This window comes from Gouania willdenowi, chromosome 24 (assembly GCF_900634775.1).
Source record: "Gouania willdenowi chromosome 24, fGouWil2.1, whole genome shotgun sequence".
NCBI classification, from domain to species: domain Eukaryota; kingdom Metazoa; phylum Chordata; class Actinopteri; order Blenniiformes; family Gobiesocidae; genus Gouania; species Gouania willdenowi.
Window position 1 is genome coordinate 18,253,403 of NC_041066.1, and position 24,700 is coordinate 18,278,102.

Here is a 24,700-nt window from a genome sequence, read left to right on the forward strand (position 1 = left end):
ATTTGTTGGTGGAAAGCACCTTGAAATTAACGGTGGTTATTTAAAATATATCGTTTTATGTTTTACGATAAATAGCGCATTCTTTAAAATGGAATGAATCATTGTTTTTGTTTTTTTTAATTAATAATATTTTTAACAAATGATTAACAGGGAATGAAAACTGCAAACTGTGCATTTAGGTTGCATATTTTTCATTTTTTTGTAATGATTTTGGCTTTGGTTTCTTGAACGCTTCAAATAAAGGTGGGGATACGCCTTAAGCCATTACTTTTCATCATCTGACTGAAAATATTTTCGTATTTTTTCAATACATAAATTGTATTGTATTATATTATACAGCTTTACCGTTAATTGAAAAAAAGTTGAAATTCTTTTAACCACGTATTCGTGTTTTTATCTATACGAAAACACCCCCTAGTTCAGAATAAGATGGTCTGACCCAGAGGAATTGTTGCATTGCCCATCGATGGGCCAGTGGTCACAGTGAACGGCAGCTAAACCAGCACGTTTTTTCTACGATTTCTATCTGGTTTTGTGTATATGTAATATTCAAGTTTTTTGTGTCAACTATTTTCCAGCAAATATAGAAGACTGGGGAACAAAAAAAAAACCTACAACAAGTAGGACTGACCACGTATATATCGGAAGGTTGTCTGCGGCTGTGTGGCGGTGCTCATTGGCTTGTTGTAAAGAAGCAACTGCACCGTTTGGTGTCCAGAAACTTCCTCCATGACTGTGCTGGTTTGAACTCGTTTCTTCACAGATAGGCGGTGGATACGTTCATATTAACCTGAGAGAGTAACTGGAAATGGTGTTTTCATGCCGCCAACCGTGTCAGTGTGATTTCTTAACCCTTGCAACATGGCTGCTGCTGCCGCTGCGCTAACAACACAAGAAAGAAAAGTTTAAAGAGGCGAGCTGATACATGAGTTGTGGGTCCACGTATCGAGGAAGCGATCTCTGCTTTGCCTGGTTGTGCTATCTAACCCGTGGATGAAGAGAAGCCTCCTCCTCCTCCCACTCCTCTTCCTCAGGCACTGCAGTGGACTTTGAGGACAGACTGTTGGTGGTTGCCTTCATCTCCATCAGAACTTGTCTTCTGTTGTCACCTAACATGCATTTTTCCATACCTGAGACGGAGATCCGCACTGGAGACAACGGTTCTACCTTTGTGGTGAGCACATTTTTGGTCCCATTTGTTTTCATGCAGTAGATCTGATGGTCACTGGTTAGAATATGGCGAGGCGATTGTCAAGAAGTTGCACGTGTGCTAAAATAAACAGCAACTTTTTTTTTATTTTTTTTATTTTTGCAACATTTAGTAACAAACCACGTTTAAGGAAAAACGTTTGTATTTTTTTATTTTTTTTTAATGGCACATTTGACCAAATATACAGCAATATTTGTGAAATTTCTAATTGGTTTTTCTTTATTAATATATATATATATATATTGTAATTGTTAAATCTAAATGCTAAATATGAAATCTGAATCTACATGTCAAATGCAAATGTTAAATGTAAATTAGATCTAAATGTTATATCTTGTTAAATAATCTAAATGTTGAACCTAAACCTAAATGTTTACATTTGCCATTTAGATCTAACATTTAGATTTAATTGTTAATCTAAGTGTTAAATTTACATCTTAAATGTTGAATCTAAAGGTTAAACCTAAATCTAAATGTTATATCTTGTTAAACCTAACTCGAAATGTTAACGTTTGCCATTTAGATTAAACATTTAGATTCAGATTTAACATTTAGATTTAATTGGTCACATTTAGATTTAACATTGACGTAAAACTTTTATGTGCAAAAATATTTAAATATTAAATATTAAATCTAAATATTAAATTTAAATGTTACATTGAAATATAAATGTTGAATCTAAATCTACATGTTAAATCTAAGTGTTGAAATGTAAATCTTGAATGTTATATCTAAATGTTAAACCTGCATCTAAATGTTAACATTTGTCATTTAGATTTAACATTTAGATTCAGATTCAACATTTAGATTTAATAGTTAACATTTCAATTTAACATAGACATAATAATTTTAAGAAGAGGGAAAAATCACAAATTTCACAACTATTGCTGTAAATCTGGTTAAAAGTAACAAAAAAAAAAAAAAAATCACATGCCTTTTTTAAACGTGGTTCAGTGGTAAATATTGCGAAAAGTAGCCTTTTGTTTTAGCATGGACAACTTTACAATCAGTGTCCCATAGGAATGTACAGTATGTATTGAATGTAAATAATGTTTGGCTGGCCAGAGGTTTTAGATTTTTTATAAATACAACTTTAATATGAATATTCAAAAGTCCTTAGTAAAGGTGATAATACATTTTCCCTGTCGAGCCATCATTTGGTTAAGTTAAGTTTACATTATCCGTCCATGTGATAACAAGGTTGTAAAAAAAACTGCATAACCATCAGGTGTCAAAGCTACCTGAAGGATCCTCAGTTCAACCCTGTCACTGCAACAACAACAGTAGCTTTTCTTTCAAATACCAGATTCAGCTATGAAATTCTTAGTCACATTTCAGCCAAGTGGGATGTTGCAATACTTCTTGTTGTTTGGTGGAAAATTACAGTCAGACTTTTCACTTGGTCCTCTTAGCTGAACTGAAAGGTTAATAAAGTTGTACCAATACTTTCTTTCATGGCGGCAGCATGACTTTGCTGTCTTCTGATTCTGATTCTGATTCTTTTTGGCTCACACTTTCTTTTTTTCTTATACAGTTGTTCCATTAACTTTAAATGTTGTTTACTGGAGATGTTTCAAATTCCCTAGATCTTAATCTTAATAGCTGTTCCAGAACCTTTTGCTCCATTTTCAGGGTAAAACAAACAAAAAAAAAAAACAAAACACATTTAGGATGCATTGTAATTTTTTCCAGATGTTGTATTTATTACAAAATATTTCCATAAACTTAACACTTTGACGTCCCATTCTCATCAATTCTGGTGAGGCAGACTACTCACTTTCACATTCATTAGTTGTCCTTGTTGCATGTAGTAAATAAACAAAACCTCAATCAAGACTTTATTTGAAATTAATTTGCTCTAAAGATTTGTATCATGAGTGTCAAACTCATTTTATTTCAAGGGCCAAATACGGAGCATTTAATCTCAAGTGGGCCGCAGGGATTACAAGTAATTTTAACGTTATTGTGCCTTCACTTTAAATTTCACTCATTTTGTGTGTAATGAAAAATAAAACTTTTTTATTTAATTTGAGGACATTTTGTGGAATAATTTTAGGAAATTTGCAGGATTTTGGAAAAATTGAGAGCTCCTTTAACAATCATGCCCTCATGTGACATACACATATGTAAACTGTGAACCCTGCAAATATTGTGGAGTTTAATTAATAACTAAATTAGTTGGTAATTTGTCTCTTTTTTACTTTCTCCTTTGGGCCACATTGATGGGTCTAAAGGGCAAGATTTGGCCCTCAGGCCTGTTGTTTGACACATGTGGGTTAGATAGTGTGATATTCAAAAAACATTCCCTGAGAAACAAAGTTAGGAGAAGGTCATATTATTGAATAATAGGGCTGTGCATTGCCATGAATCCGACAATGAGATACGAGTCATGATTTGCATGTCATGATTAGATATATCCCGATAGTAAACGATATGATATACATTGATCAATAATTACATATTTCATCTTTACAAGTAAAAAATGGTATGAAATACAATTTTTTTTTTTTTTTTTTTTTTAAAAACTTGCGAGAACAAGTAAATGGTAACTAACTGTAATTCAAGCACCAACATTAAAAACAAGTGGTACGTTTATCAAACTGTCAAATTACGTTGTTTCAAAAAGTGTAACTTCAGCTTCTACAACAGTATCTGATTCTTTTAAATTCTTAAAAAATGCTAAAATGCATTGAGGAGTGAGGTAGTTTAACAAGGTCTGATGTGGTTCACGGACACCTAGTGAATGGGCGTTTATGTGCTATGCATACTGTGTGTTAGTGCAATGTAATGTTGTTTTTTTCGTTAAAAAAAACATGATTTAAAAAATCGATTTGGACATTTTCTTTTGGATCGATACGATAATCGCGCTGTGAAATATTGTTATATATCGCCAAAATAGTTTTTTTTGTTGTTGTTACTTACACCTAGGGCTGGGCAAAAATCGATTTAATTGATTTATCAAATTTGTAGATAAAAACAATTCTTATTTTGCAAATTCGTGTTGTTTTTTTTTTTCCCCACTACAGTTTTTTCATACTTTTTCCGCGTTCCGCCCTTGTGGGTTACCGTAGAGCGATGTGAGCCAGCCCCCTCTTTGTTTACATTTGTTTACCCTTTGAGTATGCTATATGTGTGCCACAGGCATGTTCAATTTTTTATTCGCACTATGCTGAGATGCTAAGGGAAGAGTTTATTATTTTTTTAATTGTAATGTTATATAAAATATGTAGTAATCTGATTTCTTAATCAGAAAATTTAAGCTACTGTGAAGTTGTTGTTGCACTTTTGCTTAAATCTGGGTTAAAGCTTGAAATTGTTGAATGACAGATAGGGCCGGGACAATGCAAATAGGTCCACCCAAAATATGCACGCCGATGTGTCGTCCAACCAAAACACAGATGGCGGCGCCGGAGAATAACTAACGCGAGTGAATCCTCCGAGTTTCAGAAGTGCAAGGCAGTGAAGGCACGCACTTGTTCGTCGAAGGTAGCTGTTTCCTGTAACCGTCGTCCTTTATCTTCGGTGTGACCGGACGCGACAAGGAGGAAACACCCGCCGTGACATCAGCGGCAGCAGCAGCAGCACACACACACACACACACCTGTGTTGGTTCAGGAAAGACACCATGACAGGCTGCCTTTTAATTATTTTTTTAATGCTCCCTCTGACTCTGAATGCATTATTTTGTACTTTTATATTCTTACTTGAACTTTATTTTGGAATTTTGAGTTGAAGAGCAATAAACATATAATGCAATGTTAAGGAATTCATGTTTTGTAATGTAAATCAACGTGTATAAATTACTTTTAGTCAATTAATGGGGAGATAATCGAGTCGAATCGAACTGGAAAAATGAATTGTTAGATTAATCGATGCATCAAAAAAGTAATCGCTAGATTAATCGTTTAAAAAATAATAATTTGTCCCAGCCCTAATGACAGAGCCTCATTTACTTTTCATTTTGGGATTGTTCTATGCTTTTTAACTTTTGACGACAGTCACAGCAGTAAAGCTGCACTTTTGACAATATATCGGACGTCTGCAGTACTTTTTAAGTGTTTAAACATATTTTTTCTTAAACTGCTGTGGCTGGAGGATGGAGAAGTACTGTAGTTAACTACCGGTAGTGTTTATTGGCTTGAAACCAATCCTATTTCCAAATGGATCATTTAATGTGTCATCGCTGACTTGTTTCTACTTGGTTGTGCTCGTTCTCTCAGTCTACTCTGTTACTCTGTGCAGTGACCTTCCTGTAACCAACACACAGGAAGGGACTTTGCTTGATTGTAACACCAACAGAAGAGCTGCGTGTACCTTGGAATCAGTCAGCCACAGAATGTGATGAGTTTGCACAAGGATTTAAAGAATTAGCACAGCTGCAGTTTTTTATATGTACGATTCATTTTATTCCTGTGCCAGAATTTTATTTCTTATTTTGAGCTCACACTTCCTGTTATCCTGCAGACTTTTACCTTCCTCTTTTCTATCACAGGCTGTTTACAGTGTGTAGCTGTGTTTTCACGGCTCTGTGGTTAAGAGATTTTAACACTGCTGTAAAAATTTAAATAAAGGTGACTCATTTACTTGAGATTAGGAATCATTCTGGATATATGTTTAGTATAGCACATTTTAGAAATCCTGCCCGAGTCGACAGGAGGTTGGCATAAGGCACCGTCCACCATCAGGTGGAATGTGCAAACGGAAAAAGGCCGAGGGGATTTACTGACACACAGCATGTTGTGTGTCTGTAAATACAGACTATTTGTCACATATTGATTGCTGTGCTTTAAAAAGGTACTCAATTGAGATGATGGTAATTTTCAAAGTATGGGTCAAGGTTATTATTATTATTATAAATATAACACAAATCAACTTTCTCTAAAAGGATTAGAACAGAGAATAGGCACATTTTTATCACAGTGGGAGCCACATAAAAATATTTGTCTGAGCCGAAGGCCACATTATCAGTATTCATGACTCAGTATTTAAAATAAAGACCAATCTGAGCATTAATACAGGAAAGAACAAAATGATTTGTGTATGTTTGGAGTCATTTTGTGTGTTTTTTTGTCATTTCATGAGTTTTTGAAGTAATTTTGTGTATTTGTTGTGGTTTTGTGTATTTTTCTGTCATTTTGTGTGTCTTTATTGTCATTTTTGTTGCATTTTTTAATGTATTTAATTATTCTTTCATTTTGCACATTTTGTTGTCATTGTTTGTGTTTAGAGTAATTTTGTCTTGTCATTTTGTGTCTTCAGTGTAATTTTTGTATCTTTTTTATCGCTTTTTTTTTTCTTTCATTTTGCGTAATTTCAGTATCATTGGTATGTTTTTTTAATTGATTTTGTGAGTTTTTCAAGTGCATTTGAGCATTTACTTTGGGAGCTGCACAATATCAGACCACGGGCTGTGTATGTCTGGATTACTAGACAAACATATTTAGTTCAGGGAGAGCTTTGTACATTCAAACACGTTTAACAGCTACTTCGACATATTCACAAGTTTCCTTGTACCTCATGAGACCAAAGGAATCTAAGATCAAATATAGACACACATTCACCTATCTGCAATGTTAACGTGAAGACAAACAGATATACAGATTCTCTTTGAACAGTGTGACTATTTATTTTTTTTTGCTCTGTTTTGAGTATGTTGTGAAATAAACATTATATTGTTTCTAAAAAATGCATCATCTGACTCTCGTTTTTCACTTTGGATCAAAAATCTCCGTAGTCATAGTTCACACAGCAGGATAATGTGAGATGGAAGAAGACTGAGTTGGATATTTGTGAGGCCATCAGCTGTGAATTTTATCCTCAAGGTCAAGGGAATTGATCTGTTTTTTTTCCACATTGGCAGACTGTGTTTTATTTGTGTCTGCCTTTTTATCACTAGTCAGTGCCTATGTGATTAAAAAACAGCCATTTTTGTTGTTTATTTACTGTAAATAAGAACATTTTGTATGATTGAGAACATATTTCTGTTAATTTGTGATTCTACAATTGACGTGAACAGTTTATTTTTTATTTTGTTCCCTAGTACCCTTCTGTTTATGCCATTGTTTATGTTGACATACCTTTATATTTGTGCAGGCCTACAACATCCACGTTAATGGCGTGCTGCACTGCCGGGTACGCTACAGTCAGCTTCTTGGCCTTCACGAACAGGTGAGGCTTCTATCAACTCTACATACTGTGACATGTCACCTCATACTGCATGTTTTAAAATGACATTTACGTCTTCATTTATCCATGTTCAATTCTATTTCTTTGACTAGGATTTTTTCCATTTACAATTAATTACAATGATCATTTTCCCCCCTGAATGTCAATTACAATCATGTTCTCAATTACTAAAGTTCAATTACATTTACTAAATGAGCCTATAAAACATAACCTTATTCTTGTGTTAGCTTTCTGTTAGCATCTGTTATAATAATGGGTCAGTTTTGACCCATGTCTTAAATCTGCTGTAAAATAAACAAAAAATTATAACCTGCCATCACTTTGGTTCCTCAAACCTTACTGCTTCCAGGACACTCTTGAAAATAGATTCCTAATCTTAATGGGACTCTCCTGGTTAAATAAAGAATAATAGTAATTATAATAATATGCTTATAAAGATTAAAAAATATGTAAAATGTGTCAACAAGATGTCAGTCCTTTTAAAAAAAAAAAAAAAAAAAAAAAAAAGTCCAATTTTCACACATTAATCTGTATAACCAAGCCAGTGGCAGACTTTACCATCTCCATTCTCAAGTATGTGCTATCCAAGCTGATGATTATTGTTGCCTGGCAACAGGGTGTGTGCGAGACGTGCTTACATTTCTCAGCATCATCAACCCTGGTGGGCTTTCTGTGGAATTTGCATGACCCCCCCCCCCCCCCAAAAGCACTGGATTGTAATTACTGGGGAACACGGTTCTCTCTATTAAACACAGATATACTGAATGTGTTTATTGATTTCCATTGTTTTCCCTGGGGTTAATATTTCTTTAACAAGGACGTATCCCTTAGAGATTCCGAGGCTGGCAACAGCAGAGTGTAAGAACACACACAGCTTGGTCTGTGTAAGCAGACTTGGATAAATCTGTATTTCAGGCTCAGTGTGGATTGAAATCTGATTAGTATTCCTAGCTGCTGCAGTCGCACTGACGCACATGTGAAGTACATATATTTACCACTTCATTTGAAGAGTGTGTGTGTGTGTGTTCACCTTTACCATGTGGCAATTTAGAGGTTTGACCACATATGGAGTGTGATTCCAGGTTTGCACAGTCTTAGTTTAAAGGTTTTCCCAGTTTGGAGCTAACAGCCTTTAGTTCACACCTGTTAAACTCAATGGCCGGGGGCCAAATCCAGCCCTTTACAGCAGAGGTTCTCAAACTTTTTGGGCTTAAGTACCCCCTTTCACTTATTTATGAGTCCATGTACCCCCCTTTTTATCCAACTACAACATTTTGCTCTGAATTCTGTGGAAAGAAAACAACTGTAGAGCATAATAATGGAATGAACGAGTCATAACACACATTTAAAATGTCACTTTGTAAATAAGTGGAAACAAACAGTATTTAGTGCAGTGGTTCCCACACTTTTTTGGATCGTGACTCCATTTTGATATCAAGAATTAGCTTTTGATCATGTTCGAGTGTTGAGTTTTTAACTGCATTTTAGTTTAACCAGATTTATATTTCACAAAGTGAAAGTACAGAAACACAGATGTTTGATACTGTGCGTTGTTTTAATTAAAAGAAGAAAATTTATTTTAGTTCTTCAGAAATTTTAGGCAACCCCATTTAAACTCCAGGTGACTCCACATGGGGTCCCGACCAAAAAAAGTCATAAAAACCATGAATCAATGTGTAAATTTCCAACTAATTCAGTTGAAAAATATCTCAGCTAGATATCTCCAAATTAATACACAAATTAAATGAAACTCCACAATCTGAGCAGGGCTCACATTGTCCTCATGCTTATATCACATGATGGCAGTCACTTCTATTGTGAAATTGTGAAAAGAACTTCCTCCAAAATCCTGCAATTTCCTTCAAATTATTAACCAAAATTGCCCCAAATTACATAAAAATTGTACAAAAGATCCTGATCCAGATCCTGCAGCGACTGATATCCGTCTCTTATTGCTTTGATATTATCAGTGCCATACATATTTTATAATTCATTTATATGTGGAAGTGCAAACTAGATCAAAAATAATTATTCATTTACACATTTTCCCACCTAAAATCTACAGCCAACTTAAGATAAACATCTCCATATTTGGATCCCTGACACCCCTGCTTTATTTGATTGAAAATGTGAAGCTGGAAGACTGTGTAAACTTGGAATCAGTCGACATTCAGCCTTCCAGATGTGTCCGTGTCCAAGTGTTCAACACGTGGAAACTTCATGCGTGCGCTGGGCTTAAAATAAACCTGTGATTCATCTCAAACAGCCTGAATGAATTTCACCCCCCAAAATAAAAAAGGGAATAAATGCCTTTTCATAAAAAAAATTTCAAAAAATGTAGAATACCACTTGCACTTGTGCTTTCGCCACTAGAATAGACTTTAAAGTTCTGCTGCTGGTGTATAATGTAGAGCCTATATATGCTCAGGTTATATACTGTATATATATATCATTTTGTAGAGTACACTTCTGTTTTTTCCCTTGTTTTGCTACTTCTACTGTTGTACTGTCTTGGCTGATTTGTTGTTTGTAAGTTTTTCCATCTGACTCAGGGACATGCACAAGAATTCCATTGTATCTGTTCTTTTTAACTTGTACATATGGCAATAAACTCTATTCTATTCTATAAATATGTGAATTAATTTAGTCCAGAATACATCAGTGAGATGTTAGTCAGGTATGAACCCAGCAGGTCTCTCAGATCTATGGACACAGGTCAGATAGTGGAGCCCAGAGTTCACAGTAAATATGGTGTTACGGCTAAATTTACGGTTACCTTGTATTTAACTTGTCAAAAACACTCTGTGTTGTTAAATGATGAAAACCAGACTGAAGAGTTGATGAAGAAGTAAAAAATTATTTATTCTAAACTAAATAAAAAAGGTACAAAGCAGGATGGTCAAAAAGATTCTTCCTCCGGCCAGTGGAAAAAACAAGACTGACTAAAAGTTCCACTTCACACACACATTTCTACACAGTTCGACTGTCCCACCCCCGACAGATAAGAAAGAAGAGGCAGGGAGGAGGTCAGTTTGCCCTGAGAAGATGGCACCACCCGGTATCAGATGCGATAGTCATGTGCGCAGGTGTGTGGGTGTGTGTCTCTGGCCTTCAGATAGAGCTGTGTTTTGAGAGTGTGAGCCAACTGACCTTCTGAAGAAAAGAAAACAAAGACAGGAATGGAAAGTAACAACTTAAAGCATTAAGTTGAGTAAGATCTATGAGTAAATATGAGTAAATACAATTAATCAATTTTGCCATCACAATGGTGACTCTGCTTTTAGTTGTTATGCTGCAAAGAAGTGGAAAAGAGCTGAAGTCAGCATCCAATATTTTTAAATCAAAGTTAAAGGCACTCTTTTTCTCTACTGTGTATGATTGAGAGTTTTTCTGTTGCACTTTTTAATCATGTAAAGCACATAGAATTGTCGTATATATGAAATGCACTATACAAATAGATTTGCCTTGCATTTGTTATTGTGTTTCCTACCATGTGGTTTTGCTCCAACAGATAAAGAAAGAATATGGCAGCAACGTGGTGCCTGCATTCCCCCCAAAGAAGATCTTCACACTGACCCCAGCTGAAGTGGAGCAGAGGAGAGAGCAGCTGGAGAAATACATGCAGGCTGGTAAGTTGTTTTTCTTCCAAACAATATGTTTTGTTTTTTTAGATTTCAAATTGATTTTAAGCTCAAGATCTCACTTGATTGTAGACACTCAGGATTTCAAAACTGGCAAAGGTTTGAATATTTTTCATAGTTCAATTGTTGAGGTGCATTAAAATGATTTTGAATTCTGAATTCCATGCTGTAGAATTTACTTTTTTTACCATATTATTCAAACTGTACACACAGGTCTGAGCTAAGGGAGGTTCTTTCCTCTGCTTGCACACATGATTAAGTGGAACTGGCAGAAATTTGAATGGTTTGTTTTAATCCTCTTGAGCAGAACAAGGAAGCGTTGTTTGAGTGTGTATTTGCTCATAGCCTACACACACACGCGCGCGCCTGTGTGTAGCACACACAGGCTGTTTTTGGCTTGGAGTCATTGTTCACAAAAGTGTGTCCACTGGAGCAGGTGGCTCTGAACTTTAGTCTCTCGGTGTAACAATAAAATGTTTACAATGTTTTTCTTTTTTTTAAATGGCTTTTAATAGTTGTATTTGTGATGAAAGTTGTGCTGGAGGAGAAAATACAGCTTTTAATTTGTTGTTTTGATTTTCTTTCATGCATCTGTAATTGTGTAATTGATAATTATTGACAATTATAGCATATTTATAATTGTAATTGTAATTTTAAAAATCTGTTGCTGTCATAATCTTAATTAAATTGTAATTCAGTTCAGATAATTGACTTTGTAATTGTAATTGACATTATAATTCTATTAAAATTGTCACTTATATTTTAACGCAAAACTGGGGAACCATGTTACAGCTTTATGTACAGTTCTACACACGTGTCATAGCAAGCCTTTCCATATTTTACCATTTAAAAAGCATATTAAAACCTATATTTTCATTGATTAGGACGCCTAACAATGTAATCAATAGATTGGAAAGAAATGAGATGATAGATATTTGTTTTTAGTGTATTTTACAGCTGATTTAGAACCTGTTAGCATAAGAGACGCTAACACAAGAGGAAGGTTCATTTTTATTAGGTTATTTATTTCAGGCTCCGTAATTGTGATGAATTGTAATTCAACTTTAGTAACTGAGAACATAATTGTAATTGATTTTTTGAGGACAAAAAAATTAATTGTAATTTTAATTGAAAAAAAATGCTGGTCACTGTAATCGTAAACGAAGTAGGTAATTGAAAACATACTGATAATTGTAGCTGTCATTTGTAATTGACCCCAACCCTGATCTGGTTTGCTCTCCTAACTTTTGTTGCAGTGCGTCAGGATCCGTTGCTCGGCAGCAGTGAGATGTTCAACAGCTTCTTACGGAAAGCACAGCAGGTCTGTAGATGAACCAGAAATGCTGATGTGGCAGCTTTGCTTGACCAGTAATTACTTCTGGTTAATGTGGCAGCGTGATGTAGTGTTACTATTTGTGGTGGCACAAAATCTCCCAATGACTTTTGTGTTTTGTTTTGTTGTTGTTTTTCCCCCACAGGAGACGCAGCAGATTCCCACAGAAGAGGTGACTCTGGACATCTGCCTCTCTAATGGTCAGAAGGTCACAGTCAACATTCTGACTTCAGATCAGACAGAGGACGTCTTAGATGTAAGTGTTGAAGTGTTATAAACTGTTGCTGATATGTACACAGTGACCATTGTAGGATACAGCAATACTGATGGGAATTATTTGTAAATTTTACTAACAACAAACATAAGAAAATAAAGAAAATTAGATGCACCGGTATTTAAAATGATGACTGATGACCCTATTTATTTATTTTTTGTCTCTATCTGTACGAACATGCTCAGTCTGTGATTGTATGGTTTGCTTTGTGTTCACAAACAATCACTTTTTCTTTTGTTTTTCCATAATTCCATAATAGAAATTGAAATAATTAACTGTAATCTCTTCAATTTTGGAAAGTTGTATTTTGTTATGTGATATATTGGTAAGTTTACCTTTGGAATCTTGTATAGATCACATGATAATTCAGTCTGATTGGCATTTAATACGTCTTAATCTTTAGTTTTTTTTATTTGTTTTCTGTTTTCCATTTCTCCCCTTTTTTCCCCAAAATTTTTTTCTATTTTTTTTTTTTTTTTTTTTTTTTACTCATTTTACCTTTCTCTTTGCAGGCTGTAGCAACAAAGCTCGACCTCCCAGACGACCTGGTCGGTTATTTCAATCTCTTTTTGGTCCGAGAAGGAGTGGATGGAAGTTTAACATGTAAGTAACAAACACTGAAAAGAAAAGACGAGTAATGCTGAGTCAGGCCTAAAAGAGCTTGGGTCCGAACCCAGGCCTCAGGCTTTTTAAGACAAATCCAGTGTGTGTGTGTTGGCATTTTCATGATATACATGCTTTAAAAATAACTTAAATATTATTATTATATATATAAATACATAAAAATATATATTTATTTGCAAATTGCTTGAGCTTCGTCTCGACAGCAACTACAAACCACAAAGGCCAGATGTGTTCAGTACATTACGGCATTGATCGGCCCAGCTGCTTTTGCTATTTCCCATCATGCTCGGTCTGTCGGTTTTCATAGACGACCATGATTTGGCACAGTTTTAATCAAGATTTTCAAAACTATAGCGATTTCTTACCTAACAGTGTCTTATGCTTCCATAAACCTGTTGTTCAGACATATCGGTTTCTTTTCCTGTGTCGTTTTCATGACGCAGTTTCTTCGCTGACCTCCAAGATTAGCTGTATTTATACTGGCAAGAAATCACACACAGGTGGAAGCGATTTTGTGATAATGTGACTTTGGACGCCTGTTGGCCACACGGGATTTTAAACAGACGCATCAAAGTGGAATGTCTGACACACATTTTAATGCTACTTTGTGATTAAATACATTGTAGTTTGTGGGCGTAATAACTTTAAGGCACTTTGTAATTGGATCCTTGTCCCCCTTCTTTGTTTCCTGCCTCAAAGGAATTTTTTAAAATGCTGGACACTCATGAAATAAAGCCTTTTCTACTCTACTGCGTCACCATAGTGGAATTGAAGACGTCATTTAACCTAGTGATGCCCAGTGAAACGGCTGTTTACCAAGTTCTAGCGTTACATCCCTGCTGTGCTGTCTCTTCTCCGTCCGAAAAAATCCTCCCCCCTTCCTCCCACACCGAGTCTGAAAGTAAATCCTGGTGAACTGTGAGGAATGTGTGAATATTCCAGGCCTTACTCTTTTGCCCACTGTTGGATTCAGATAAATTGTCTAGACTGAAGGAGAAGTTTTTAATGTCGTAGAACGTAGACATGACTCAGCAACACAGCTGCTCGTGGAGTAAACTAAGCTGATTTCTTGTGGGGAGACGAGGACAGTTTTCTTTGAAAGTACTGCTACTATGTTTCCCTAAAGCTCTATTAATCATTGTTTTTTTACGTATATTTATTGTAAATTCTCTCAAGTGATTATGCAATGCTAGCTTATGTGTGGGAGGAAATTGTACAAATATAAAAACTCGACTTAGAAAGGCCAGGGCCAAAGCTTAAACCCAACAGAACATCACTCTGTTAAACAATAACCTCAACCTTAGAAACTGCACAGCCAATCAACGCTCTGCGCACTCATCTGAAAGGTTGTCAATTGATTCCCGAGCAGCAAAAACATGCAGCGTCGGCAGTTCAGACTCGAGATCCGCTTCACTCTCCTGAGGCGACAAACCGCAGTGAAGCTGCAGCAGATGATGGACACAAAAGCCCATTATCTTTTCTGTAACATTTCAACACACAGAGAACTACATTTGACTCTACTGGGGCTAACTCAGAGTTTGTCCTCTAGTCCAGGGGTTCTCAACCTTGGGGTCAGAACCCCAATCTAAGTATAATTTTTTAACAATTTGAGCTGATTTTTGCAAATGTTTACTTTTTTTCTGCAACTGTTTCAAACTTGCCACATTTTAACCTCTTCATCAGTTTTTCTTGCTCTGTTTTTGCTCCTTTTAATGTATTTTTGCTGTATTAGTCTCATATTTGCCACTTCTACATCAAATTTCAATGCCTTTTTTTTTTTGCACGTTTTCCACTTTCAAGACATTTTTTGGCACTTATTAACCATTTCTACCACTTTTTCCACCTACGGTTGCATATGTTGACCCATTTTTGTCACTAAATTTCTTTTTACCATATTTCATGCTGATTTTTTTTTTTGCCAATTTAACCACGTTCACAATTTGTCATGCCCGTTATGTCAATTTAAACCAAATGTGCCTACTTTTTAAATTAGATTACCCCAACCCCCCTTCCTGCCATTTCTGACACTTTTAAGCCAATATTGACACTTTGAACCCTTTTTACCACATTTTCTGTCCGTTTTTGCCCACTCTAATTTGCAACTTTTAACCAATTTCTGTGATTTTTGAAATCGCGTTTCACCACCTTCTCCACCATTTTTGCTCCCCTTTAACTCATTTTATTTCTGATTCAAACAAGGATTTACATCTTTATAATGACTATATATACACTATGGTAATAATAAACTTCCTGGATAACAGTAGATATTATTCAGATAAATAGATAAATATGGTTTTCACAGATTCATAGAACAATGGACCATCATTTTGGTGACTTTATGGATGGACCCCAAAAATCTCTCCCCCTTATTGTCCCTTTTTGATGTCTCTTCATGAATGTTCTTCAATGTTCATGTCTGTGTTAAACCACCTTCAGCTACAGTGGGGGTCCCCGGTCACTGGTACCTTTACTTTGGGGGTCGCAGTCTAAATAGTTTGAGAACCACTGCTCTAGTCTGTGATGTTGATGAGGTGTGTTCTTGGGATGTGAGCTCCACTGGTGCATCATGGTCTTTAATCTTCTCTTTGTGTGTCTCCCAGTTGTGCGGAAGCTGCAGGAGTTTGAGCTGCCTTACGTATCAATCACCAGCCTACGGAGTTTAGAATATCACATCGTCTTACGGAAAAGGTACTGACCGACTAATCATGGAATCATGTTAAACATCTGACAAAATAACAAATGCAAACTTTGGTTTTTAATTTTTTTTATTGTGTAAAAAGTGTGAAAAACTGACCATATTTGAGCTGGAAGGAGTCACCAAAGTAAAAAAAAGTTTTCAACACTGACTTTTCCTTCTTCCACTGGTGCCCGTTCTTTCGTCACCCTGCCTCCCGCCGACTCTGGAGGTACACAGGATGTTTACTTTCAGCCTCAAGGAAAGTCTCAGTCCTGCTGACCTAGTTTCACAGCAGTGAGAGGGAGGAAGGAACGAATGTAGCACTAACAAGGGAAGGTGCAGGAAAAACAGACCCCCAGTGTATGAGATCCAGGGGAAGACGAGGTCAGAGTGAATGAAACCACACAGTTTGACCAAAGGGAAAACAGTTTCACCCACCTAAAGTCGCAGATTCAAATCACACAAGGATTCAGAGAGGATTGAAGTTTATTAACTGCAGAGGCTTTCATAACAGTTGAACCTTAAGAAGGCAAATAATAAAGAACTGAAACCTACTGCTGCATGCTCGCCTGTCTAGTTTTTCCTCTCCCTTGCTGTCTTTTTGATTTGCAGACGTGTCAAAGGCAAGCCGTATGCAATTAAAGCAGACAATCTCACAATTTCACAGATATATTGAGAGATTAAAGGCTGATGTGGATTCTGCTGAGGCATTCATTTGTTATTTGCCAACTGTATATTTAACATTTTAAATTCCAGTGAAAGATATGTTGTTTTAGTTTATGAGGAGTGTTTTACAGCTAAATCTTTTTATTTTCTTCCCTTTTAGCTGCGTATCTGTTATGTTTACACTACATGTAGTGCAATCCTTTTGCGACAGCTATGCAGGTTTTTTTTTCTTGAAAAGTTGATCATGCTTACTCTAGTTTTATAAGGGAGGGGGAGTTGGGGTGGGTGCATTAAGAGGATGGCTTTTTGGTTGTACTGAAAGTATAATGTCATGTAATATGTAATGTTTTTGTTTATTCAGACAACTTTTGTCAGGATCTTTACTTTGATCTCCAGTTGTCAGTCTTCCTCAGATGTGTCTGCTGATTGCTTTGATGCGTCTTTATGAGTTATTTCTGAAAACAGTCTAAATAAACTAAACCATAACCTGCTAACCACCTCTTTTTTCAGAAAAATCACAAACCTACATGACCTACGTACATGGCTTATTTTTTTCAGATTGAATTAGGACCCTTAGTGGTTGCAAATGATGTGAAATTTTGGAAATATATGATACTGAGTTACAATAAATCACGTTTTAAATACAGAAATCTATAGTCCGCCTAAAAAAGCCCAGAGATTTACAGAAAATATAAAGCCAATTCTCATTAGGGAAGGCTTCAAAAGCAGAAATAATTGAACTAATGTATGGACATCAACTGAAGCAAGTTTGGTGATGATAATAAACAATTTGCCAAAGGTGCACATGTTTTTGTACAAAAACGTTCAGGCCAAAGCCCACTTTGCCACAACTAGTCCAATTTTATCCGCAAGTTAAGGAACATGTGTGTAACTGTAATATGTCAGTCAATTTGATTCCAATCATTTTTAAGACAAAATAAACTTGCTGGAATTTTTTTAGGCGAATGTCATTTTACGATTGTGCAGTAAAATTTCAGTGAAGGATGAGATGTTTTTGTGTGTAGGGAGTGTTTCAAAGCTAAATCTAACACAAATGTATTTTTTTACACCACAAAACCTGAACAAGAAGAAATAAGTGTAATTTTCCGGTTGTTACTAATGGTTTGTGTGTGTAATATCTCATTAATCGACTAGTTATATTTTCTTTTGCCTCCAGCTATTGGGACATGGCCTATGATAGTGATGTAATGGACAACAGAGTGGGTCTAAACTTACTGTATGCACAGGTAAGCCATTTCAGAATAAAAGCTTTAACTTGCACTAACGATGCAATCCTCAAAATGTTTCTCCTCTTCTCCATGGTTCCTTTATTGTCTGATAGTGAAATGAGCTTACTCAGCATCACTGTGTGTTCCTGCTGAGATCAGAATCTGTTCACTGTTATCAATGCAATCCTGGGAAAGAATGTCTGATGAGAATCTTGCACTGCTGCATGTTTGTGACCCAGTATCCAAGTGTATTTGTTTGTAGAGATTTTAAAAAAAAATGTATTTATCGGCCCAAGTAATACAAATAGTATTATCCAAATGGTTTAAATGATTTATTTCAAAAGAATGCCTTAATGCACCACACACAATCCCAAAAAACTGTGTTCTATAGTTTTGCTTCCTCAAATATAAATGTAGTTTAAGAAAATACAGTATAGAAGAAATTAAATAATTAAATGATAATAAAAAAGTATATTTTTGTAATTTAAAAAAAAAAAAACATTGTTTTTTCTTCAACTTAAAACACCACATGCAATTTCAAACAATTGTATTATATACTTTCACTTCCTGAAATATAATCTAGTTTAAGAAAATACAGTGTATAAAAATTAAATAATAATAAAAATATATTTTTGTAGTAAAATTTTTTTAATTAAAACACTGCACGCAATCTTACAAAAAACTGCATTCTATAGTTTTGTTTCCTCAAATATAAATCTAGTTAAAGAAAATACAGCATAGAATAAATTAAATGATAATACAAATTATATTTTGTAATAAAAAATAATAATTCAAATTAAAATACCACACGCAATTTAAAAAAACTATAAAAATATAAATCCACTTAAAGAAAATACTGTAAAATAATGAAATTGTTAATTATTTAAATAATTAGCTAATAACACAAATTATATTTTTGTAAGTTTTTTAAATAATTATTCTTTTTCTAATTAAAACACTACACACAATCTCAAACAACTATATTCTATAGTTTCACTATTCAGGAGTATTAAATTATCTGAGCTGGTGCATTTCATTACTATAGTGCTACTCGTAACACTATATCACAAAAAAAATGGTATTTGGGGTCGACAGAAATTTGTGATTTCAAAATGGGGTCACGACCCTAAAATAAAGTTTGGGAACCCCTGTTTTAAATGTTGCTTTGATCTTCACCAGACTGTATCTGACGTTGAACGTGGTTGGATACTCGTCAACAAAGACCAGCACCGACAGCTCAAATCATTACAGGAGAAAGGCTCCAAGAAAGAGGTACACAAAGATTCCCTATGGAGTTAGTTTGTGCCTGGAAATACGATGAATTATTCCATTAAAGTCAAAAAGTTTTCCTGTTTTTTTTTTTTTTTAAATGTTCTCTATTCTAATTGTATTTCTTATGCTCACTCGCCCAGTTCATCCATCTCGGACAGACTCTGAAATATTATGGCTACATTAAGTTTGACCCTTGCATCACAGACTTCCCTGAGAAGGGCTGCCAAGTCATCGTCAGCGCCGGCAACAATGAGCTCAACTTCCACGTGAAGCTGCCTAATGAGCAGATGAAGGAGGGAAGCTTCAAGGTCACACGCATGAGGTGCTGGAGAGTCACGTCATCTGTAAGTGGAAGCGTGCGCACGCGCCACAGAGCACGGGATGAGCTTTGGTACATTCACATCTGTGGAAATGAGCTAAGGACAGAACGGAGTCGTAATGTGGAATGTTGTTTTCAAATATGAATATGGTGGTGAGAATGGTGGCGTAAAATTTCCAGCTATTGTTGAACCATCAGTTTCAGTTCGTTTTGGGCTAACAAAAAAAAAATCTTCAAATAAAAATATATAATATATATATATATATATATATAGCATGTTGAATCATAACATTCATTCACATTACCTTTTTCAATTATACACACCAGGTTTGGGGTCAATTACATTTTTTAGTTACAATTACTGTACTGTACTGTAATAAAATAATATTAACACTGGTTTAAAAGTGTTTCAAACAGTACGTCATATATGGTTTGATCAATGTACAATTAATTGTAAACAAGGAATTGTAAATAAATAGGTTTTGTTTTATATACCGGTAACTTACAAAGTGTTTTTGATATTTTTGTTTTTATATGATTTATGTGTTGCCTTTAACATTATTTAGAACTTCGTATCAATACTAAACGATTAATTGCATTTGCAATATCGCGATATCATAAAACGTGATTTTTCTAATCGCAAAGGCTGCGATTTTTCTTTTCTTTTTTTTCTTGTCATGTCTTGTCCTGTGCTGTTAAAAAAACTGCGATTATCGATATATTAGTCAGAAATCAATCTACGATGATCTGACATAACAAGAAAAGAAAAAAAGATTAAGTGAAAAAATTAAATTTTTATTTCATATCTCTGAAAGACAATAAATTATGAACAGTGATACTATTTTAATGCAACATTTCTGTAAATAAGTGTCAACATACCAATGTAAACGAATAAGTATCTCCAAAAAATAGGGTCTTTCTTACCAATGACACCATTATAGTGTAATATTCCAGTAAACAATATACTGGTTCCTTCAACAGTGACAAAATGTCTGTGAAGACGTACCTGCACATTTTAGTGAAAAAGCAGAAAAGGTTTTGAAAAAAACAAACAAATTAAATTTAAAAAAAAATCAATGCTTAGCAGGAGCATATCGATAATTGATATGTGGAAAAATATTGCGATATATCGCCGTATAGAGATATGGTCACACTCCTATTTATTGTTGTAATCTGTGCTTTAAAATGTATATTTTATATTTATTTAAAGTTTAAAAAAATCTGAAATTGTTTATTATGAAACAGATTTATTGCTTGTCTTTATTGAAAAATACAAAAATAATCGCATATTAAATCGCAATATTGAAGGAAAAAAAAATCGCAATTGGATTATTTTCCAAAATCGTTCAGCCCTAATCAATACCACGCTCACATTTATTTCTTCAAATACCTCATTTATGGTTTCAAAATTATACATTTAGATTTTTCAATGTTGAGTGATAATTGGTTCATATCAAACCAGCTTTTAATTACTGTACTGTAATTGCTTTTTCAATTCCATTATCTTTTTTTCTGGAACAAATTGTAGTTAATTTATCTGGAAACATAACAAATTTGAAGAGGTTTGATACATCACAATGATCATTAATAATAATAATAATAACCTTTTTTTCTTCTTCTTTACAGCAAGTTCCAATGACCAACGGTACAGCCAATCCCTGCAGCTCGGCCAAATGTGAGGTCAAACTGGAGCTGGCCTTTGAATATTTAATGAGCAAAGATCGGCTGCAGTGGGTCACCATCACCAGTCAGCAGGTGAGAGACGGAGCTCGTACTGGAAACCGTCTGTTCAATTCAATCTGTGTAGGTTATGCCTCATAAATGATATCTGCCTATTTTAACATGAGTGTTTCATAAATACAGGCCATCATGATGAGTATCTGCCTTCAGTCCATGGTGGACGAGTTAATGGTAAAAAAGTCTGGAGGCAGCATAAAAAAGGTTTGTGCTACAATAAATATTATACAACCTCTGATTTGACTTATTTCCACGTCACGTTACACCAAAGTTTTTCAACCTTGGGGTTGTGACCCCGTGTGGGTTTGCCTGGAAATAAGATGGGGTCGCCTGAAAAATGTAGGAATAATAAATATTTTTAAAATTACTGATTAAAATTATATTTTAAATTTGTTTTAAATTACTAATTTTTCAAATTAAAACATTCTATACTTTCTCAAATATAAATCTAGTTTAAACAAAATGCACTCTTCTAATCTTGGCTACTCTGTATTTGTAACAGTATAACAAACATGTAAAAAAATATATATATATATTATAGAAAAATAAGTCTTTGGTTTCAACAGAAAATTTGTGAATTAAAAAAGAAAAAGATTAAAAATCACTGCGTTACACTTTTCCATTTCATCATTTTTTCATATTTCGATGACTTTAATAACTGTTCAACTTTCCCAAATAATTAATAGAGTCAATTTGGGGAAAAGATTCAAGTACTGTTACTAATTTTATCTGCTTTTGATGATTTACGTAAACAGGATTGTTACGCTGAAATCACATAAGATTACAAGAGTAACGTTAGCCACACTGCTAGACCCTCAGTCCGCCCGTTAAACTGGAAAAATACCATGGAAATGTGTGATATGGTCTCAAAACATTATTTGTATAAACTTTAATTATCGCCAGTCAAGGAATCACCCTCACGTTTTGCACGATTGTAGATGCTTCGGTCATGATGTCACCAGGTAAACTCATCAACAGCTAAACGTGTCTTTGTATTAGTGACTTTCCATAATAATCTGGATGGCTTGTTTATCACAACACATTAAAATCACATGATTATTACTCGATTCGTTACACGTAGCGGGATGTTTTGAACGGGATTATTGGCAGAATTGGACTTCTGTTTCAAACACTGTAGACCAGTGATTCTCAACTGGTGGGTCGGGACCCAAAAGTGAGTCACGGACAGCTGGTGAAAAATCAATCAGTACTTTTATTTTGAAAGAAAATGTTCTTTTGACAGGCATACTGAGAAATGCATGTTGCACAGGAATATATATATCTTTAGGTTATATATCAATGTTTTCAACAGCTATTTTTGAAAAACTAAATGTAGTTGTTTGCATTCTAAAAAAAAAAAAAAAAAGTGGGTCGCAATTTAATGGCTGTGGCAAAATGTGGGTCCCAGGGTGAGACAAGTTGAGAACCCCAGTTAAGAATAAAGTGTAAATATGGGATATTGTCCCGAAACATTCATGTGAGGAATTTGTGTCATGTTGGCATGATTTCAACGGGTCAGATTTAGCTTTTTCCTCTTCAGAACGGGAATTCCGTTTTTTTGTCTGTTTTCCGCGATCACACAAAATCATCAGAGGAGCTAAATATAGCTTTGATCGTTTGTGTCTTTCATGACATTATAGAATGCGTGTGTGACAATGAACTAAATTGTCATTTTCCAGATGCTGAGGAAACGACACAACGGCTCCATCCACAGGTCTGACAGTCAAACTGTGAAATCTCCCCCAGTGCTGGTGAGAAATGTCAGCTTCTGCTGCTGCTTTGGGCGTCTGTAGGAGAGTCTCATCATTTTTCTTCTTCTTCCCCTACTTTTCAGGACTCTCCAGACACAAACCGGGAGCCAGTCGCCAAACTCTCCGTGAGTTTCTATGAAGTCTGTCAAAGCCGAGTGATGAGTCAGCAAACATGTTTGTGATGGATCGGTGCCTCCAGTTTGAACAAAACTGTTTGTTTTTCATTTCAGACTAAGCTGAGCTCAGTGTCGCTCCGCGGAATCAGCGCCTCCAACTCGGCAAACGACATCAGCGGCAACGATTTCCATGGCAACTATGCTTTTGAGGGAATCGGGGATGACGACCTGTAACCCTCGCCCCCCCCCCCTTTTTTTTTTTTTTCTTCATTCCACTGTTACCGACTGGGACACCAACAATAAATAACAAGCTGAGCTGAGCCAAACCGAGCAGGAACAAAACAAAGCGTCCCATTCTGCAAAATTGTAGCTTCTCTTTGAGCGCCGAGCTTTCGTTTAATCTTCGAGTGTGTCCTGATTTTTATTTTTTTATTTTTTTTTGTTGTTTGACTCCAAAGGCTCATTTTGATTCCAGTGCACATTCACATGAAGAAAGTTGGAACAATGCTGGATTCCTCTTCCTCCTCCCCCTCCTAGTGGCTGCATGGCTTTTTATTGATTAGTCCAACCTAACACTAGTGAACACACAACAGCAGGACGACAGTCGCCCTAATTATCCAATGAATGTGATCCCAAAGCTGTTGTGGACGCGGAGCGACCAAAAAGTTGTTTTTTTTTTTTTTTTGGGTTTTTTCAACTCCTCTTGCTCGTCTGTGTGAGACGTCACTCGTGCTGCCTTCAGCTGCTTTCAGATGCCTTAAATTTTTATTTTGTAATTCAAATGTGACCTTTGGGCTGTTTCAAATGTGATCTAACATCAGACGCTGATTTGGTTAAGCAGATTGCACTCGCCGATGCCGATCCCTTAATTTTTGCACAGTATTACAGTTGGAGATGATTGTTTGAGTGAAAAAACTTTTTTTTCTCTCAAACGTTTTAAGGTTTCTCATAAATGCCAAATTAGTTTACTAAAGCATTTTGCACAAAATAATAAGCATTAAAATGTCACTTTTTTATTTTATTTTATTTTATTTTGTATCAAGTTTAAGTATTCCTACTAATAACATCTTTATCATCATAGCTTGTTGTAATCATTTAGATAACGTGTGTAATCCAGCCTGTAAGATACATAAAGTTAAATGGACCAACATTCATCATGTTTACATACATTTAGGGAACTTTTTTTTTTTAGTTGAACGAATGAGCTGTTTACAAATCTTGCTTGTTGATTTTATTGCATGTGAACAAAACAAGACAGATCTCAATGTTTTCAATGCTGCGTCTCAGCAAATCCTCCAAATGTCAAATCAGTGCCAACCGATCAACTGCTTTTCTCTCTCTCACTCGTAGCCACAGCTGCAAACCTAAAGCTACCACGTCACCAGCCATTTTTATCATGTCTGTTTCTCAGTATCAACTATGTAAAGCTGCAATGTTTATTATCAGTGTGTGTATAGGTGCCAAATTACAGTTTCAAGTGCTTTTTTTCTTTTTAAAATACGTCACTTTTAAAGTAAGCTTTTGATTTTATTATCACCATTGACTGAATTTCACAGTTTTTAAGGCATTGTTTGCAGCTGCTGCTATATTGCCACAATAAACTCAGATAGTTAACAGAGGTGTGGTCGTCGGTTTCTATATTATCGTACGACTACGAAGACCATG

The 24,700-nt window shown here is 35.2% G+C and overlaps 1 protein-coding gene across 1 annotated transcript; it reads left to right on the plus strand.

Annotated features, from left to right (window-relative positions):
- Window positions 1–465: 465 nt before the first annotated feature.
- Window positions 466–24,651, plus strand: snx17 (sorting nexin 17). The gene is made up of 15 exons (XM_028440033.1): window positions 466–1,174; window positions 7,304–7,378; window positions 10,908–11,025; window positions 12,294–12,358; window positions 12,516–12,626; window positions 13,157–13,247; window positions 15,869–15,956; window positions 17,789–17,858; window positions 19,020–19,112; window positions 19,253–19,456; window positions 21,058–21,186; window positions 21,295–21,372; window positions 22,848–22,919; window positions 23,003–23,044; window positions 23,150–24,651. Exons 1-15 carry the CDS (start codon window positions 1,115–1,117, stop codon window positions 23,267–23,269), a joined length of 1,416 nt encoding a protein of 471 aa, XP_028295834.1. The 5' UTR covers window positions 466–1,114; the 3' UTR covers window positions 23,270–24,651.
- Window positions 24,652–24,700: the final 49 nt, after the last annotated feature.